The 18,936-nt window shown below is 50.9% G+C and overlaps 5 protein-coding genes across 5 annotated transcripts; 2 read left to right on the top strand and 3 right to left on the bottom strand.

Annotated features, from left to right (window-relative positions):
• The first annotated feature begins 3,660 nt into the window (after positions 1-3,660).
• On the top strand, positions 3,661-6,261 carry BDV17DRAFT_121865 (NDT80 / PhoG like DNA-binding family protein). The gene is made up of 3 exons (XM_073754020.1): positions 3,661-4,162; positions 4,248-4,344; positions 4,415-6,261. The coding sequence occupies exons 2-3, from the start codon at positions 4,310-4,312 to the stop codon at positions 6,021-6,023; spliced, it is 1,644 nt and encodes a 547-aa protein (XP_073614491.1). The 5' UTR covers positions 3,661-4,162; positions 4,248-4,309; the 3' UTR covers positions 6,024-6,261.
• Positions 6,262-9,206: 2,945 nt separating this feature from the next.
• Positions 9,207-9,534, bottom strand: BDV17DRAFT_292395 (uncharacterized protein; the record flags this gene model as incomplete). The annotated part of the gene is made up of 2 exons (XM_073762353.1): positions 9,207-9,393; positions 9,521-9,534. 2 exons carry the CDS (start codon positions 9,532-9,534, stop codon positions 9,207-9,209), a joined length of 201 nt encoding a protein of 66 aa, XP_073614490.1.
• Positions 9,535-9,981: 447 nt separating this feature from the next.
• Positions 9,982-13,167, bottom strand: faa4 (long-chain fatty acid-CoA ligase FAA1). Its single transcript, XM_073758246.1, has 7 exons — positions 12,890-13,167; positions 12,340-12,840; positions 12,259-12,284; positions 11,843-12,203; positions 11,754-11,788; positions 10,560-11,704; positions 9,982-10,491 (listed from the first exon to the last, which is right to left on the bottom strand). Exons 2-7 carry the CDS (start codon positions 12,777-12,779, stop codon positions 10,402-10,404), a joined length of 2,097 nt encoding a protein of 698 aa, XP_073614489.1. The 5' UTR covers positions 12,780-12,840; positions 12,890-13,167; the 3' UTR covers positions 9,982-10,401.
• An 832-nt stretch (positions 13,168-13,999) lies between these two features.
• Positions 14,000-15,184, top strand: BDV17DRAFT_292393 (S-adenosylmethionine-dependent methyltransferase; the record flags this gene model as incomplete). Its single annotated transcript, XM_073762352.1, has 3 exons — positions 14,000-14,060; positions 14,156-14,317; positions 14,379-15,184. 3 exons carry the CDS (start codon positions 14,000-14,002, stop codon positions 15,182-15,184), a joined length of 1,029 nt encoding a protein of 342 aa, XP_073614488.1.
• Positions 15,185-15,245: 61 nt separating this feature from the next.
• On the bottom strand, positions 15,246-17,196 carry BDV17DRAFT_266174 (uncharacterized protein). Its single transcript, XM_073758245.1, has 2 exons — positions 16,589-17,196; positions 15,246-16,527 (listed from the first exon to the last, which is right to left on the bottom strand). The coding sequence occupies exons 1-2, from the start codon at positions 16,979-16,981 to the stop codon at positions 15,535-15,537; spliced, it is 1,386 nt and encodes a 461-aa protein (XP_073614487.1). The 5' UTR covers positions 16,982-17,196; the 3' UTR covers positions 15,246-15,534.
• Between the last annotated feature and the right edge of the window lie 1,740 nt (positions 17,197-18,936).

The following is an 18,936-nucleotide window of genomic DNA, read 5'->3' as shown; positions in this document are numbered from 1 at the left end:
GGTAACGCTGTTCCTGGAGTAGAAGCGCAGCAGGAGCAGCAGTAGCAGCGGTGGTTACCCGGGGGCTAGGGCTGCACTTACCCATTCGGTGCGACCAGAGCACGTGCCGTCTCCCCCAGTTCTGGTCTAGCGTTCTGGCCTGGGGCACCAACATCACCTTCTCCGTTTTCTCTGCTCCAACTCCAACTGCTCTCAAGAATCAAAGACTCTCAACGGTCGTTTTCTTCTGCCAAGGACTGTACTTTGATATCGCCTTTTTGCATCTACTAGCTGTCTTTTGTTTACTACGAGCTAGCAGAAACTTTATTTTTGCCCTGAATAATGCCGACTGAATTACTCAGCCCAGGCAGAATGCAACCTTCCCCCTCCCCACCACCCCCCTTGTGCAAGGTTACGATTGGATTGGCGCTGCAGCCCGTGGGAACCTCCTGCACGACATCACTCTCCACTAGAGATCTCGCCTTTCGCCCAGGTTCCCACTCTCGCATTTCCGAACGGACTGGACGCTGATCAATCTGCCAAATGAGTGGGTTCGACCGTTCGGCTCCTTTTCTCTCAGTAATGAGGATCAAGCCAACTAGCTTCCTGCAAGTTTGGCTGATCATCTCAGCCACACCATTTCCTTCCACCGCACCCGAAAAAGGCCATAAAGAAGGCAGGTGAGGGTGAAAATGTGATTGGCACTCAACTGAACCGGAGGGAGAACGAAAATTTTCAGGAAACATGAGGCAAGCCGACTAGTCCTTTCTCGGCCTGCATGGACTTCGTGCTGTCTTGCCGATAGGGCGAGCCAATTATTCTGGAAGCTCTGTTGTGGATTCTTGTCTCCGTACTCACAGAAGACACATCCCCCACCTCCGCTGCGCTTACTGGAAGGTGTGGGTGCGACTATTCGGAAAATGACCATTGTTCTTCAAGCTACCTGAATTTCGGTCAGAAATACCCGGACTGTCTTCCAAAATAGCAACATCCTGCTGAGCAGTACTTTGGGCAAGGCGCATTATGCATCTGGCGGTACCTCTTCTTCTTGGTCGGCAAGGGGACCAAAAGACCTCCCAAGAAAGAACAAGCGCGAAAGACTTTACCGAGCTCTCGATCTTTGCAGACAAGACAACTACTCGTGCCTCGAACACCTAAGAGAACAGTGAACGAGAACTGAGAATTGGCAAAGGCTGTTTAGTGGCAGATTCTCAAGGGGCCTTGCTCCGCCCGTCTAGAACGACAGGTTCCATTAAACCCCTGTCTGGTGCTCGACAAAGGCCGTTCACCCCCGGACGACCAAACCATTGGCTATCTGCAGCTGCCCAAGCTCAGAGGTGCCCACTGCTAGCGCCCATGGCCTCTGTCAGGCGACTGGGGTCTGCACGGGATTGCTGGGGTGACGATCGCCGCCACCAATCTCTTGAGTCTTCTAGCATCATCTTGTCTCTGATGCACTCTGCCGTTTGCCGCTGCTCACGCTAGGACACCTGACTTGACCGACAATGTTCTATACAGCGATCCGCCCAGGCTAGCACCGCCTCCCACTATGTCAACAATAAAGTTCATTCCATTTAGGACCATTCAAGTGACTGCATTGCTGCGTTGGGTCATAGGATGTAACCATGGGTTTTAGCCAATGCTGTGCGTCTTCAACATTTCAGACAGGGTCCAACGCGTTTAAGCATCTGTTCCTTGATGCAGCAGACCTTCTTTTGAGCATTTACCCCAAGTCAGAAAACGATGGGTTGAAAGATAGAGGTAGGCTTGGACAAGAGATGAGAGGGAAGCAATCAGAGCAAGCAAAGTATCATGTACTGCACTGGGTAGACCACTCCAAGTCCGCGATGGCACGTAGTGTTGGAGGCAGAAGATGGGCAAATAATACAGCTCTCGCCTTTCCGTCTGCTGAAAATTCCAACGGCCCTGACATGGTCCGAACTCAACAGCAAACTCGTGGCGAGAGTGGTATTTGCCGTCAAGCTTATTTTGGTAAATTGAAACTGCCAGGACTCTGCTGCAGAGCACACATCTCTGGCGCATGCTCATCAGGGTTGTTCATTGGGCAGACGAGCAAGTGGACATGCAGTCACTCAGTGGGTTCAAGCAGGAGGAATGAAGAACACAGTCCATCGTCAACCTGGAAAGAATATCAAGCCCTCTGCTCCCTCCACCACCATCTCCTCCTCCGCCGACGATCTCGCCAGAAGACGTCTTCAATGCGTCTTCACCATTTCTGACGTGCGACTAACCAAATCTTCTCGCTCCCAGTCAACGCCCGCTCTGCAGCAGTTGATGCACGATACCATTGCCCATCTCTCTCTTGATTTCTGTAAGTCGTCATGCTGCTCTTGCTCTCCTTCAACCGCAACTCATCCCCTCGCCAATCTCGCTTCGCTATCCTCCAAGTCATTGAATTTGCAAGATCCCATCTATCAACAACTGCGCCGACTCCGAGAGCCGCAATATTATGTTTTCTTCTTTCGCAAATCTCGTCTGTGGCTTCTTCAGAGCCTTCCCATCTATTCCCGCGCTTTCCTGCTTATTCGCTTCTCATTTGCTTGCAATTCCTGGCACTCGGCCATCTTCAGCCCGCGTTCTAATGTGTCGAAAGGTATTGCAGTCCGAGGCAGTCCGCCTGCTTGACAATTGCTCTGCTATTGCATCCTTTCGTGCCCTGCAGCGTACCGGTTCCCAATCGACCGGACCCGCCGTCTATTGCCTGCTTGACAGCGCGCCAAAAGCCACTCCTCTTTGTCCGAAAGAACGTTTGAACATACTAGTGAAAGAACCCCGTCGATCCTCTGTCTCAAAGGGCCAATGAGCGAGGGAGCATAAGATTGATCGCCGAATTCCTCCTTGACAGGCTCCCATACTCGGCGCCGTCGTGTGCGGTATCTTTCAGCCTCCCAGTAAGCTTGATTGCTACCGATCCTCGAAACGCGAATCATACTTGGCCTTTGGTCTAGGGTGGAAATTGCAGACTGACCCAATGAATCACTGTAAGGAAATCGTTCTTTTCATTTCCTTCCATCTCGCTTTTTCATCAGATCCACCGTTGTGTCCAAGACCTTTGGCTGTCATCTGCAGCTGCAACCCAAGCAGCAAGGCTGATGACAGCGATCTACGTCCCGGGTGACGTTGATCTCCCAATCCTTTGGCATTTCAGCAGCCTGCGCATTTGGTTACACGATTTCTCGTTTTTGTCCTTCGTTCAAACTCTTCACCTCATTGTCTTGATTCACATCGAGATTTCCCGCATGGATCTATGTACTATCCTTGCCGGGCAAGGGTGGGAGTCTAAGACCCTATTTCAGTTTCGGCCAGCGAAGGAGCGATAGCCTCGCACCTATTTTTCTTTTTTCTACTTTTTGGTTATTGATTTCACCGTTTTTTTCCCCTGTAATACTGTTTCTTTACTTTCTTTTTCTGGTCGTTTGCTTGACGTATATTACTCGACTCTTTCTGATCACCATTTACAAGCAGCACTTCTGCAGAATTCATTCTCGCTGGATGGTCCCATCACCTCTGACGGCGATTATTCCGCAGGTCAACGACAATTTCCTGGGCCGACTGGATTTTCTATGGACGACGAGGACAGCCATCGACGAACTAGTGGCGTTGGCAGTCATCTCGCGCAGTCGGTTCCAATATCTGCCACCAACGGCTTAAGATACAGCACACAACAGTCTGCGATGCAGCAGGATTTACCGTAAGTTCTTCTCTCATTTCGACAACCTTCTGGCTCCACTCAGCCTGCCTGCTTGCGGCCACTAGTCACAATCTTGTCTTTCCAATTTCATCACAGTGGATGATCGCTCTGTCTTTTTACACTTCTTCTTTCCTTTGTGTTTGGTTCGATCGTGCTGCTGCGCCGAGCAATTGCTCTCTCCACCGTCGATCCCGTGCTTCTCAGCCACATCCACCTCGGGCGGTATACTGTTGGGATCCTCAGTATACCCTTGCCATTATATATGCAGCTTTGCTTTCAGTCGTTCACTCATGCTGCGCACTCGTTACGTGTGGAGACCGGCCTCGACTCCCTTCCACCAAAGCCCACCCGGGTTATATACTTAGCCCACGTATTCTAACGGATTGACATTTCTGACAAGCACATTCTCTTTAGATATGGAACTTCTCCGACACTCCAGCTCATGAGCCCTACTGATTCATGTTCCGGTGCGTTATTCTCATTGATTCTGATACAAACTGAAATGCTTTGCACGTTCCGACTAACGCAAACCAATTTACCCTTTGGTTCTCTACAGATTCTTTCACTTCAGCAGCAGGGTCTCTCTATACTCATTCCTCAAGCCTGAATTACGATAGAATGTCAGATTTCAGATCGCACCGCGTGCCTACTCTGTAAGACGACTCCCGTTTGCGAGTTGTGGTCTCACGCAGACTCTAATAACATGCTCTGGCGTCGCTCTAGTCAACCACCTACAAGTTTGTCGTCGACGGTGCCATCACCTGGTAATGCGCCTTTACTGGGTCGGAGCGACAATTATTCTGGTCCTTACAGTACCCCTCGAGCTGCATTTCCATCTTTGACGAGTCTCAGCGATTTTGGGAGGGGTCAGCAATACACTGCGACTACTCCCCGCGCTCTGGATTGTGCTATGGATCGTGCACCAAATCTTATGTTCCAACCGGGTACGATGTACTTGGACCAACGTGGACCTCCGCCCACAACTGATGCGCCACCGTTCCATGAGACAAATATCATTCATACAGTGGTTTCCGGAAATCAAATAGTGCGACCAGAGATTGGGGCAAAAATCCATAAAGGATTCTTCCAGGTCGATGACAAATGGACCTGCTACCGGCGGAACTATTTTTCAATATCGTGTTCATTCTCGTTCCCTCAGTCGGTTCACGGTCCATTTGTACTTAAATACGACAACCGGAGCGAGAGAATCCACCAGTTCTCCATGTCAATATCAGCAATCGTGAATGCGCAGCATAACGAGGTTCGGGAGCTTGTGCAACATACGCCCAAACGTGATAAGCAGTCGGAGAGACCACCACAAAGAGTCATACTGCAGCCTTCTCCAGCCGCGGGAATGGTACCAAGCATCGGATCAACGACGAGTGGTCATCCCTACTCTCTGATGTCTCCACCAGCTGGAATGGGCATGGAATATAATTCGGCGTACGGCGGTGCTCCGCAGCAGCCGCAGCCTCCCACACAGCATACCTTCGAGCGCATTCAATTCCAAAAAGCGACCGCAAACAACGGAAAGCGGCGGGCCCAGCAGCAATACTACAACTTAGTCGTTGACCTTTACGCCGAGATCACGGGTCCACTTGGCGGTAATGAGTGGGTTAAAATTGCCCGAAAATTATCATTTCCAATGGTTGTTCGGGGACGTTCGCCCGGTCATTATAAAGATGGCCGGCGAGATAGTTCGACGAGCATGGGTCCAGATGGAGGAAGTGGAGGTGCTGGCGACGGTGGTGGAGGGTCTACTGTCCTGCATCCGCTTGGACAGGGCTCGCGATCCCATATTGCTCTATTGCCTTTTGACTCGTCCCAACGTGGCGGCCATGGCTACGGCAGAGCTGATTATCATCAAATGGCCACGGCTAATCACTCGCCGCTCAGCGCAAGTCCACACATTTCGTCTTCGTCTTCGTCGACCTTTGACATCAATATGATGAGTGATTCTCTAGATCCGATGGAGTCCATAAGAAGTACCTCTAGCATGGAGCCTTATCAGGAGTCAAACTACGGACTGGGAGTTGTCCGAAAGGACAATCACTACCGCAGTCACCTGCCGTCGCCATACGAATTCGATCCAATTCCCAGAGCGAACGAGAATTCTGACACTAGTTTCTCCGAAGCATACGATCCGATTACGGCTGCAATTTCGCACGACGCTGGGGATTTCAAACATCCTCCTCGGATGGCATCACAGGCCTACCATCACTCGAGCGCCAACGGCTATGATACCATCTATTCTGCTCGATCGGGTAATGCCAGTGGGAGTGGGAGCAGCCCGTACTATCGGCTTCCGTCTTCTCAGAGTCTCTGTACTTGACCATTTCCTCGACCATTTTCCTTTTCGCTTTTGCATTTTCTCTTGGCCCTTGCCATTTGTTGGTGGCATCTGACCTCTCCTTGCTGTAATTTGCTGCGACCGATGGGGTCGGACGAAAATTGCGAACTTCGCCCAATCCAGTCATTACATCCTTCTTTGACACTCTCTTGCCTCTCTGGCTCCTGCTCACCGTCGTCCTCAACGCGGCAAATAGAACTCGAGCTCAGCAATATCCAATACCCACATTTCTACAATGGAACTGCTAGACGCAGTAATTTCTTTCATATTTGTTATGGATTATTTGCCCTTGACTCGGGCTTCTTCGTTTGTTTGCGATACTGCCGGACTTGGAGCCTTGGCTGTGGGAAACTGCATATGATCATCAAAACAAATCTACAGGTAGAAGATTGTGAGAGCATGATAATGGGTTTCATTCTTCTTTTCTACTTATTAGCTTTCTTACCTACTCAATGGTATGTCTGGAGGATCTAGATCTCGAGCCTGGACGGCTCTTATATGGGACTTTGAAGCAATAAACTATCAATCTATAGTGCAAGCAGCAGGTTTATTTCCAAACGATACCAGTCAAAACACTTCCGGTCTCCTTCGAAATATCTATCAAATAATAATGAACGACTGAGGCGACAATTTTCTCCGCGCATTTACCAGTTCTGGCTGCTGTCAGTTGTGGCATAAAAAAATTAGAAGCAAGCAGCTACGCCATGCAAATAATAATCAGGCAGACTCAATTGGGGAGTTTCGTGGTTCCCCTTTTTGTGCGTCTTCGGGCTCAGGGTCTGGCTTCCTTTGTTGTCTTCGCCGCCACCGCGTCTCTTCCTTCTCTTCTCCCCTTCCCATCGCCAGGCCAGGCTCGCCTCGTCTTCCATCTCCAGTCGTTTCTTTCTCTTTTCTTTGCCATCCTCCTTTTTCACTAGTCTCATCCCGAGACTCCAGAACTCGCCTGTTATCGCCTCTCATTCCTGCTCTTCTTTCACCCAGGATCGCCTCCCCTGCGAAGTGCAGATTAAGATCCTCTAGCGACGTCAAGGATGCGCCTAGCGTGGCGGATCTGCATCGCCCGCCAATCCAATCCGGATCGACCGACCTACATTAGACTGCCCGCTGGTCTCAAATTAAGTCTTCCTCCAAGAGAAATAGTCCGGAATGGGTTCGTCTTCTAGGCCTATGGGCGTGCTTTGTTCAAACTGACAGTCTGCACTAGCTCGTTGGTCTGTTCCTCGCCGGTTCCACTGGTTTCTTCGGCGCGTTCCGTGGCCGTCGTCCAACCTCCCCAACTCCAGTCATCACCACGGTATAACTACCGCATAGAGCAAGGTAGTGAGACACAGCTGGGAGCTTGAATGCGGCATGTTTATGGCGTATCCAATGTGAGGGACGGTTTCAACGGCACCGAAGAACAACTTCTCCGCTGCTTCTAGAGGCGACAAACCCCACTTTGACATGAGGTATAGCCTTTGTCCTAGGTAAACTCTCCAGCACATCTGGAGTAGGATCCTCTCCTATTTCGCCGACCATCGTCCGCGCGAGATCGCCGATTCCCCGATGGCCTCTCAGTCTCCAGTTGGTGTCTCTTCTCGATCTCTTGTCTTGACCTGTCCTCGGACGGACTTTGCGTTTTGTCCGTTCGCACCCGAGATGGCACACCAATCCAGTCGCATGCGCGTGAACAAATCACTCGTCAATCGCCCATTTGTCGATCTGCCTATCTCCACATGGTCCAATCAAGGAAGCGTTCTTGGAAGCTTCTGCGTTGGGGCTGTCCGTCTACGGAGTTCCTTATTCCCTCACATCAGACATAACGTCAGCGCATCAGTCGGCAGCTAATGAGCAGACTCGTGATGCAGACGTACATCCCTTAGTCTGGCCCACTATGCACCGTGTACAAGGGTTATGTCAAGGACCCAAGTGAATGAATCAGGCGTGCGGCTTGCAGCTCGCCGAGTAAAGATTTGATTGTCCAGGGTAGCCAACAGCAATGCATCGCCCCCGTTGGGAAAATAAACCCCAGGAATCGTCAAACCTGTCGTGTGACTATCACATCCAGTCCCTGTCCGTCCTGGCACACCGAAACTTGTTTTCAATAATGCGATGTCTCAAGAATAATGGAGCGCCGCTTATTTTTCGCTCTATTACGGATTGCTAGATCAGATTTACTCTGACTGCTGAGCTCCGACCCCTAACAGCGCCCCACTTCTCTCTTCTCCCCTGCCTATCAGTTTTCAACCTTCTTTGAGATGGGGGCTTGAGCCTCGAGCACATGTAACCGGGCCCCAGGGGACGAAGACAGTTGGCTCCGGAACCCCCCATGCTCCCAGATGTCAGATCGTTGACCCTGGTCTACTCTCAGAAGAATTAGTCCTCTCGTGGGATTACTTATCGCAGACCCCGGCCTCCCTCAGCTCCGGAAGCCGATGAGCAAGAGGAGAAGATTACGTGGAGGCCTTCTTTCATTGCAGGCTGCCGAGGCCCGCATTGCAGTAAGGAGGCAGTCGCCGTTTGGCCTGAACGTATTTGAGAATTTAGCCACCGTATTCTTTGGTTTTTGGGGGAAAAAACAGCTTTGTTTTTTTGAAAGATGCGTGAGATTAGCAGAATGCTCCGAGGTCGATCATGATCCTTCACAAACTCTGCGAGATTAGACTACTTGTCAACCAAGTCGTGTATCATTTCACAAACGGTTATTCCCAGACGCTGTGTCGCGTCAACAAATCTCCGACTAGCCAGGGGTGGCGCGGGGCATCACCTCCGCCGGGGCGGACAAATGATGACGACGACTTCGCCCTTTTTGGCTGTGATGTGATTCCGTTCGATGATCTACCTGGCCAGCGACGGTTCCGCGAATCCTTTAGCCCAGTCCGCTGGGTTGACACCAACGGTCGTCTGTCCCGTGCTGTGGACCTGATTCAGGGCGCTTTCGGTTCACTCATGACTCGACCAGCATCTCCACATCAAACCAGCAGGTCGGGTCTCTCCTGGGACCAACGTGATATGATAGTCATAGGTAAGCACCATGGATGCCATTTACGCGCGACTCTCTTCTCCGTCTTCTCCGGTCAACAATCCCCACCATCCCCCAGTATTCGGAAAGACAAAAGAACACCACAATCAGTGCGTCGATAGTCAAGCCCAACTCAAGACCAGCCAGCCCAACAATATCGGCCCTCACTCCCTTTCCACCCGTGAAACCTGAACCGCCATCTTCCGATCAAGCTCCGCTTGTTCTTCCGCTGTCGGGACCATTCCCATCGCCTGCTCGACCTGCGGCTGCGCCCAGAGACCGATCGATGCCCACGCCATAACTCCAAGTCCGAATATCGCGCGCGTTTTCGGGGTGAGGGATTTGTAGGAGCTATAACCATGATCAGTATTCATTGGTCAGTCAAAAGTGACAAGCGCAGCGCGTTGGATGCTTTAGTAAGCCTCGCAAGGCTGGTAGGCATGTAAATCGAAAGGCAAGTAGGATCATGCGGACAAACCTCCAAAGCGACATCTCGTCTCTGTTTTGTCGTATGATAGTTGACCAAATCGTCGACGCTTATCTAGAACCAGTTCAATGCCTTTGAGTATATCACTTTGCGATTGCGAAGCTGATTGGGTGCAAGAGCTCTGTATCACCCTACTTTGTAGTCAATCAGAATGGAAGGCGCGACTGAACGCGATGGAAGCATCGCTCCTCTCCGTTTCTGTTGGCCATGTGTCATACTGCCTCTCTACGCCGCCTTCTTCTCTGGGACTGTATACATTCAAACGAACTATCACCACGACACTCCTTTCTACGGATGAGTCTCTAGTCGAGCCGTAAAACTGTCTAGCATCAAGCCCGACCCCAATACCAGATCCACGTCGGTAGAATCTCTAATCTAGATCTTGTACCGCACGTAGTCATTGATACGGATGGCGTCCCATCAACGAAGCACTAAATAGATAGGTCAACCGATAGCATAGCAAGCTATAGATTAAGAGTACTGAAGAATCCTGAGATAGAATAGAACGTGTTTTATATGCTCAGACAAAATGGTTAATTCGAGCTGATAGAAGCGAAGCAAAGCATATCGAGATAATAGAACAGAATTGGAGATAAATCCATACATTGGAGCTAATGAAATAGAAATCGACGATACAGATAAAAACTAGGTAGGGGGTTGTATGACAAACAAACAACCGACGAAAAGGTATAATATGGGGGACGGGGTCATGGCGTGCGTGGCTACATCAACGTCAACGTAAACATTAACATATGCTCGAGCGCTCGCTGTGATGGACAGATGGATGGATGCTTTGCTTAGGCTAGGCTTAGAAGGGAGATATAACGATTATCGAGGAGTCGAAAGAAGAAACAAGCCTAGCTTAGCTTAGCTCAGCTCTTTTTGTAGGCCTGGTCGATCTCCTTCTGGTGGCGGCCGACGATCTTCTTGCGCTGGAGTTTTTGCGCGGCGGTCATGTAACCCTGTAAGACATCACGTTAGTGGATTGAAGGATCTTGGAGGGGGGGTTGATATATAGGTGCGGACGTACGTTCTGAGGAGTCCATTCTTCATCGGAGAGGACAACTCCGTTGATGATCTCGATGCCCTTAAGACCGCTAGCGCGGCCGGCAGTCTGGAGCTGCTTAAGGACAATGAACTTCAGCTTCTCGTTGTGGACGAGGGTCTCAACAGTATCGCCCTCGATGCCGTTCTCCTTGGCGAGGTTCTTCAGCGCGAGCTCGACGGGGACAATGATGGCGACAGGCTTGTCCTGATCTTCGGCAGCGTAGACGCAGATGTTGCCGACGATGGGGGAAGAGCGGTAAACGGACTCGAGCTTCTCGAGAGCAATGTACTCGCCGTTGAGCGTTTTGACGAGGTTCTTCTTGCGGTCGATGATGCGGAGGTGGCCGTTCTTGTCGAACTCGCCAATGTCACCGGTCATGAACCAGCCTCCTTCGGCGTAGGCCTTCTTGGTCTCCTCCTCGTTCTTGAAGTATTCCTTTGAAACACTGCCTCCGCGGATCCAGATCTCACCCTGGGGCGGGACATTCTTTGAGAAGTATCCGGCGTCGGGGAAGTCGACGAGCTTGATCTCGATACAGGCGGGAATTTCACCAAGGACGTTGAAGTTCCAAGCGCCAGGGTCGTTCAGAGCACCCATGGCCGAAGTCTCTGTCAAGCCATAGCCACCAATCATGGGAGCAATGGCCATGGACAGGAACTTCTGGGTCTCTTTAGAGACAGGACCACCACCGTTCATCATAATACGCAAGCGGCCACCGGTTGCCTCCTTCAACTTCTTGAAGATCACGTTGTCGAGGAACCAAGCACCAATGGTGTGACCAGGGAAGCCAGTGGCCATCAGGAAGCTCTTTGCAGACATAGCACCCCAGAACAGGCTCTTGACAAGACCACTGTTCTTGTTCAAGTTGTTGAGGACACCCTTCTTCACGGATTCCCAGACCGCGGGGACACCGACAAGGATGGTAGGTTGGAACTCGCGAATGTCACCCTTAGAGTTGCGCATAGAGGTGTCGGATAGGGTGCGGGGGTTTCCGTAGCCCATGGTACCACCCCAGAAGAGACACAGGTTCTCAAACATATATTCGAGGATATGCGATTGAGGAAGGTAAGTGAGCAAGGCATCCGATGGACCGATGTAAGGACCGACAATCGCGTTGATTCCCGCCACTGTTCGCTGATTAGCTCTGAACGCTTAGTTGAGGGTGTAAGTACATACTCGCAGCAACAATGTTTCCATGGCTCAGGGGGACACTAAACACCGTTGGTTAGCTCAATCCTTTTGCAGGTTGCTGGACTTTTGCTTACCCTTTGGGCGGGCCCGTCGAGCCAGATGTATACATGATACAGCAGATATCTTCCGGCGTAGGCGGGACGGGATCAGCGGGGTTCTCTTCTCCCAGCTTTCGAAGGTCTTCGAAACTCAAAACATTGAGATAGCTGAACTGGGTCTTCAGCCGGTCCAGATCCTCCTGCTTGACCTCTTCATCGGAGTTCCAAATGACGTGTTTGATGGACTTCGCTCGGTCAAGGACGTTCGCCAGCGAATTGATCAGGACAGGATCCAAGAAAATAGCATCACTCTCGGTCTGCACAATGGAGTGCGCCAATCCTTCCTCTCCCAGGGTATCATAAGCAGTAACGGTGGTGAAGGACTGAGATGTACAACCTATTCAGAATTCGATTAGGAGCAATCCTCAATCATAGCAGGAATTGAAACGAACCGTGAGCCATGGCCAGCCAGTTTGCGCTTAAAAAACCTGACGTCAGCAATTGCCCCCATATCAGACAAGCACCAAACGCACCTCGTCGCACCATAGAGGTGAACCTTGTGCTCCTTGTTCAGACCGATCTTTCGCAGACCGCTGCCAAGCTCCAGCGCCAGCTTCTCATATTCAATAAAGCTCTTGTAGTTGTAAGGGCCCTTCTCAAAGTACGTCCATTGCTTGTCAACTTCCTGCTCCTGTCCGTCAACGATCTTCTTGACCTTCTTGGTCTCGACGTGGGTCTTGATGAGGCGACGGCTAGCGACCGCTTTGGCGTTACCGAAAATGCGCGCGGAGCGGCGGAACGCATCGTAAATGGTTGTTAGATCTTCGGCCGGTCGCAGGATGAGGCCATCCTTGGCTATGGGGAGACGGCGGGGGATGGTCTCTCCTTCGACGGGCTCGACACCAGGGACCTCAACTGTGAAGGGGCCCTTCTTGGACATGCGTGGGTGGAGGGTGCCTTCTTTTTTCGACATCTTGAAGGTATTTCCTAGGGATCGAGGTTACAGAGAATGTAGGTAAAATCCTAGAGTAAATCCATATATGGTTAGTGCTCGGGTTTGGGATTGAAGAGGTGTCCACATACAAACGCAGCTCGAGCTATTGCGACTGCCAAGGTTAGGAGTGCAGACAGAGACCGACGGAGACTGGAAGCGAAGGTCGCAAATGCGGGGAGGGGGAGATGGACCTTAAAAGGGGGTCTCGGAGGGTGAGAGGGGAAATGCCCAGGAGCTAAAGAGGAGGCTTAATGGGGGAGTCTCGTGTGGCAGAGTAGCGGAAGAGTTGAAAGCGAAAGAGCTGTTGTGGTTGTGTCTGGACTCCGGATGAAGTCACTGCTCTGGCTCTCTTGGTGGCTGGGCACGGCCACGGCCACGACTACTGCGGCACTGCTGCTCTACTGCTTTGTGCCCAAGTCCCTGCGGACACGGACTACGGAGTAAGTACTTTGCACGTTATTATTTTTATTGATCGACTAACGATCTTCAAATCTCCAGAGTACCTGCAGTCGCGTCCTACAAAGCAATTCTTTGTTCTCTGCATTCTGCACCACCGCAAACGCCCAACTGCCAACCGCCGAGAAAGCCTAGAAAGACTCCAGATTACAGCCGCGGTCCAGTTCAGGCACACCCCGGCTCGAGCTGCTGATTCTGCCCAGTGCCTCGATCAAAGGCGAAGTTACACACTCTTGTCGGGGGTTACCATAATTCCCCAGACAGCCTCCCATTTGCAGGACAGCTTCTGTTGGGAATTTAGCCCCAACGCCGTCTCGACCTCGGGCCCGTGCTACTAGGCGCACTACGACCGAGCCAGTTAGAGCCTCGTTCCCGTCTGGCGGATGATCGTCGCAAACTTTGGGCACTTGACAGCTTGATCAGTTGCTGAGCACGATGCTCATATTTCAGCCTCTGGGTCGTCAGCAATCTATAGAATGTTGCATTATTCTGCCGAGGTCTGCAGAGATCTCAGATCAGCGATGCGATGCGATGCAGCGATGCAGCTAAGGAAGACGTCATGTGACGCTAAGGTAGACCTAAGCAGGTCGGATTACTAACCACCTCATCCTCACTGTCCAATCACAGTGCGTGTATCTTGACCCGATGAAAAGCTTCATCTGGACATCTAGACATCTTGTAGAGGTACTAGAAACACATCTGCTAAGTACCAGGTACAGGATAGTACTTAACAAGTGCTAGTGATGGATGACATCATAAAATTACTCTCTGCCATTGGAGAAGAGGTAGAAGACGCCGAAGAGGGTACGTCAATACCCTATCCTACCTTGTACACTCACTCCATAGATCCAGCCGAACACCATACACCTATGTATCTTAGTGACCTAATAAACATCTAGAATCCTTCGTCCTCTTCTCCCAAGAAATCCCATCCTCAAACCTCGGCTTCGTCGACTCAAAAGCCTCAAGCATCGACCTCACCATCCACTCTCACGAATACACAATCCACCAATCGCCCACTCTCCTATCGTCATCGCGAGCCGGCGGGACAACAGGTGCAGGTGCGCAATTTACCCTGTCTTTTTACCTTTCAAGAGCATAAACATTGAATTTATACTCTAGTCCTCTGGAAAATAACCCCCCTCTTCGCATCCTGGCTCTCCAACACAGCCTCAAACCCGCTCTGGACGAACGGCTACCTCACCTCTTCTTCGATGGTAGTTGAACTGGGATGCGGCATCTCAGCTTTAACGGCTTTAACTATGGCCCCGTTACTTGAGCCCGGGTCCGGAAGGGCCGGGGGGCATTACCTCGCTACGGACCAGGAGTATGTCCATAAACTATTCAGGCAGAATCTAGTCAGTAATCCGCCGAGGTCGTCTAAGAAATTAAAAGGTGCGTCGAGGGGGTCAGGGGGGAAGAAACAGCAGAAATTTTCAGCTGGTGATGCCGCTGACGATGGCAACCCGCATCCAAGTATCACGTTTACATCGCTAGACTGGGAAACGGATATCCCCGATACACTCAAATCACAAATCCAATCCTCCACCGCAGACCACCCTGCCTCTGGCACCGACGAAGAAGAAGATAAAGGCTTCGACCTCCTCCTCTCCTGCGACTGCATCTACAACGAGGCCCTGATATCTCCATTCGTTCGAACATGCGCTGAGATCGCTCGATTACGGTTCCCGTCTTCAACCTCATATTCGTCTTCATCGAAACGAGAACGGAGTCGAAGGCCAACGATATGTATCATCGCGCAGCAGCAGCGTTCACCGGATGTTTTTGAGGCGTGGCTAAGAGAGACGATGAGGCATTTTCGGGTATGGAGGCTTGGGGATGAGGTTCTTGAGAATGCGAATGACAATGCGAATGGGTTAGGTAGTGGGAGTGGGTATTTGGTGCATGGGTTGGTTTTGAGGGGTTGATTTATAAATGTCTACAAACTACATATGAACTACGTTGAATAGAAAGTAGAGAAGTAACGAATCCGGCCGTATGTAAACATTATTTATTAGAGATGGAGCACGAATTAGAGTGGTCCATCGGTATACCTAGCAATAGGGTATTGACACAAAAGCTCAACATGAATGCTGACGCTGGCTCAGGGCAGACTATATGCTGATGCAAGACGAAGACTGCGAGAACAAACGACGAAGTGGTGCAATGCAATGCAACGCAAGGCAATGGTCAGTTCAGTTAGTTAGTCGTCCGCGTATGTACATATGTAGAACTCCGACCCGGATTCAAGTCAAGGTCGTATTCTTTTGGTCTCGGTTTATTCCTTATTTTCTGTCGACTCAGCCGTGGGCGGCGTTTTCAGCTCGGATTCGTCGTTGGTTGTGCTTGGGTGAGGGACGGCGCTGTAGATGGGAGGGAGAGGGGAAACGGTATGCTCTCGGAGACTGGTTTCAGGTTCAGGCTCGCGGTCGATGATGGAGGAGATTGATTGCTTCGTGGAGCTGTTGGTCCGTTGGGGTGCTGGGGGCTGTGCAGGTGCAGATGCAGGCGCAGATACAGGTGCGGGTGGATGTTCATCAGACGGTGTCAGCAGAGCGCCCGGCGGGGGAAGAGGTCTGCTTTCCGACGATTCGGTCTTGACGACAGAATGGACCGCGCTCTCGTCGTCGGAACCGGTCGAGTACTCCATGTCCTGCGGGTACCCGTCTTGGTCTGTAGGTCCGTCGAGCCGGCTCTCCTCCGTTGAAGCACGGTGTCCGTTTGCAACTGGAGGAAGGGGAGCAGCGGGGTCAAATACGACACCGCAGACTTCGAGAGCGCGAGACTGGCTGCCTAGGCTGCGGTCCTTGTGCTTCTTTGTCAGATGGCACATGAAGCCGTGGAGGGTGACGAAGTCGGCTTTGCCGCAGCCGGAGACCGGACATGTGAGGTAGACTAGGCTGCCGTCTGATGGACGCTTCCAAAGGGCTCTTCCGGACGGGTCATGCGCTGCTGGTCGTCCGTGGCGTTCTCCCCAGGCTTCCACATTCTTGATCGTGTACTTCTGTTTCCGACGTATGGAACCGACACCGGTAGGGTCATGGTGCATATGTTGCGGGTGAGGTGGTTGAATCTGGGCTTGCGGGGGCGGAGGGTGGACAATGGTTCGAGGTTCTGGGGGTGTTTGCTGCTGGAGGAAGGCGAGTGTAGTAGCGGCGTTGGTTTCTGATAGGCGACGAGGAGGCGTAGGTCGGAGAGGAGGAGATTCAAGACTTGGGTTGTAGAGGCCCATGGATTCCCGCTTCAGTCGTTTCCGTTGCCTACGCAGTTCCTGATTGGGGAAACATAAGTCAGAACGGAGTCTATAGATTGCGTGAATGCATTTACCATACCTCTTCTTCTACCTCGGCGTGCTCGGTCATCCTACGGAATTCCTCGTCCTCTCGCTTCCGAATGGCAAGTAAGTGGCTACGAGCCGCCATCCGAGCAGCTTCTTCATGTTCCAGTTGCCTCAGGCGAGCCTCGATATGGTCTATACTGGAAGCGTTGGGAGTCGGGGGTCCTTGGGGTCCTGGAGGGCCTGACGGTCCTTGATCTTGCATCGGAGGTGGATAGTGGCGGAAGGGCTGGTGTCCATGTATCATGGATTCGGGAGGTACTGGCTGGCTAGGGTTCATGGCAATCGGGTGGAATCGAGGTAGAGTCATGTTGACATGGTGGCCGGGGATGCTGCCATTCATGCCATTCTCGTGCACCGGGGGCACTGGAGGTGCAGCAACTGTCATGATGAGACTAGGCAGGTTAGTATACTGCGTAGAGTTTGTTGGGTTCTGGCATCGAATGTTATGCGTCTAAACCAAGGCACAGGTAGAAATCGAGAGAAGGGCAGCAGGAAGCTGGGAAGCCGAGGAGAAATGATCTCAATGAAAATAACAGTCCGGGAAATCAAGGAAGAATGAATACCTGATAAGAGAGGGAATGCAGGGAAGATGAGGTCGATGTACTCACATGAAGTAGTGCAGGTCTTGAAGAAGTCACTCTCCGCAAGAGAAAAACAAAGATGCTAGCGCGCTGCACTTCGCCCGTTTTTCTTGCTCAGAGAAGACTAGAATAATTAATTGCCGTGTCTTCTCAGTCAGCACAGCACACACAGCACCGACTGGACTGTACAGTCTGAAGTGGTGGTAATGGTAACGGCCAACCGAAGCAAGGGATTTATTACTGGCCGGGGGTAGCTGTATGGATCGAGAAAGGGAAGGCGAGGAACTTGAGAAGAAGGTGGGAAAAAAGCCCAGAGGACAGAAAAAGACCCTTGCCAAGCCAGTCTCGAAAGTCGGACAAGACGATCGATTGGAGGTTCTTCCAGGCTGAGCACTAAAGCAGCTGCTAGTAAGCTAGTCAATCACTCAAACCAGTGGGAGTCTGCGGTCAAACAAGCCATGGAATCAAATGGGCCAAATGGATATAATCTGGCAGCGCTAGTGGCCCAGTCAAATGTAGTCTGTCTATCATTTGTTTATTCGGAGTATTCTGGGTCTTGAATTATTACTTGTTACTTGTTACTTGCCTGCACAGCTACCTACTCTGTCGTAGACTCGTAGTCCTGCAGAGTTCACCACCTTCACTGCAAAATATTATTATAGCAGAGTTGATCCGATTTTTTAGCTGTTTCCCCACTGCCTTCTGATCCTGTTATTTCCAATTCCAGCCTGACTGTGGTGCTACTCGGTTCTAATAGGGGCGTTCTATGGATCTGGAACCCACTCCCGTCGCACTAGTGACAAACACAGTCACTCAACAATGTACCTGGAATTACTGTCAGTTGACTCACGCCTGGTACTGGGCTGACGATCAGGTACCTGGTTCTTTTGACCTGCTCGGTATCTCGAAGTCACAATAATGTTAATAAATTATCCCAGTAAGCCAACAGCGACAGAAGTCACAGAACAGAGAGAGAACCTGCTGGCTCAACAGTTTTTGATCTCTATTTATTTTTAGTACGCCGTGGCCAATAAGAAGCAGATGATCTACTACGATGTGTAACACTCTAAGTGAGAGGAGAAAAAGGGCAGCCAAATCACCAGCGCGTCCTTTAGTTTCAGACTCTTGTCGGATTCATGCATGTGGAGTGCAGATTCAGATGCAATAACCTGATTCAAAATGTCTTCAACCTGAACCACCAGACCAAGCCAGGATTTCTCAATCAATAATGGAATAACAATCTCCAGGAAACATGCAACACAAAGATCGGCCCTCAAACATTTTACTGGAAATTGTGTAATAATCCAAGTGGGGAAGACCGCGCAAAAATCCAGTGTGCCGGCCAGTCTCCAGAGCTAGTGGATTCCTTGGTTATTATTAAATGATCATCAAATTAATTCTGAGAAGTCATGGGAGCCGAGAACAGGAAAGAGAAGAAGAATCTAGTCGAATTCTTCATGTACTTTGGATGCAAGAACAAAGTACTCTGCAAGTACTCTGTCTGTATCTCCAGCTGGCTGACCAGGTCTTCTCCTCATTCATCCCCAATACTAATGCAGTCTTGAAAGTTTGGAGTCTGGTCTCAGTGCATTTGTGTACAGCAGTGATTTGCTCCTGGGCTGCACACTTTCTGCACCTCGACCAGTGGAGAAGAGCCACTCCTGTACGCTGCCGAATCCGATAGCAGAAGTACCATGAGTAAACTATCAGAATTCACACCAACAATGGAATCGCATCGCCAGGATTATTGATTTCCATG

This window comes from Aspergillus undulatus (assembly GCF_047715775.1).
Source record: "Aspergillus undulatus strain CBS 261.88 unplaced genomic scaffold BDV17scaffold_32, whole genome shotgun sequence".
Lineage (NCBI taxonomy): Eukaryota > Fungi > Ascomycota > Eurotiomycetes > Eurotiales > Aspergillaceae > Aspergillus > Aspergillus undulatus.
This window is presented reverse-complemented; position numbering and strand designations above follow the sequence as displayed.

What these genes read in the sequence shown, in the direction of transcription:
- BDV17DRAFT_266174 (XM_073758245.1), bottom strand. Translation starts at nt 16,981, where the DNA reads ATGACAGTTGCTGCACCTCCAGTGCCCCCGGTGCACGAGAATGGCATG. An exon ending in ACGCCGAGGTAGAAGAAGAG is followed by an intron (nt 16,528 to 16,588) that starts GTATGGTAAATG and finishes TTCCCCAATCAG; the next exon opens with GAACTGCGTAGGCAACGGAA.
- faa4 (XM_073758246.1), bottom strand. Translation starts at nt 12,779, where the DNA reads ATGTCGAAAAAAGAAGGCACCCTCCACCCACGCATGTCCAAGAAGGGC. An exon ending in TGGAAACATTGTTGCTGCGA is followed by an intron (nt 11,705 to 11,753) that starts GTATGTACTTAC and finishes ATCAGCGAACAG; the next exon opens with TGGCGGGAATCAACGCGATT. An exon ending in AAGAATGGACTCCTCAGAAC is followed by an intron (nt 10,492 to 10,559) that starts GTACGTCCGCAC and finishes GATGTCTTACAG; the next exon opens with GGTTACATGACCGCCGCGCA.
- BDV17DRAFT_121865 (XM_073754020.1), top strand. Translation starts at nt 4,310, where the DNA reads ATGTCAGATTTCAGATCGCACCGCGTGCCTACTCT. An exon ending in TCGCACCGCGTGCCTACTCT is followed by an intron (nt 4,345 to 4,414) that starts GTAAGACGACTC and finishes GCGTCGCTCTAG; the next exon opens with TCAACCACCTACAAGTTTGT.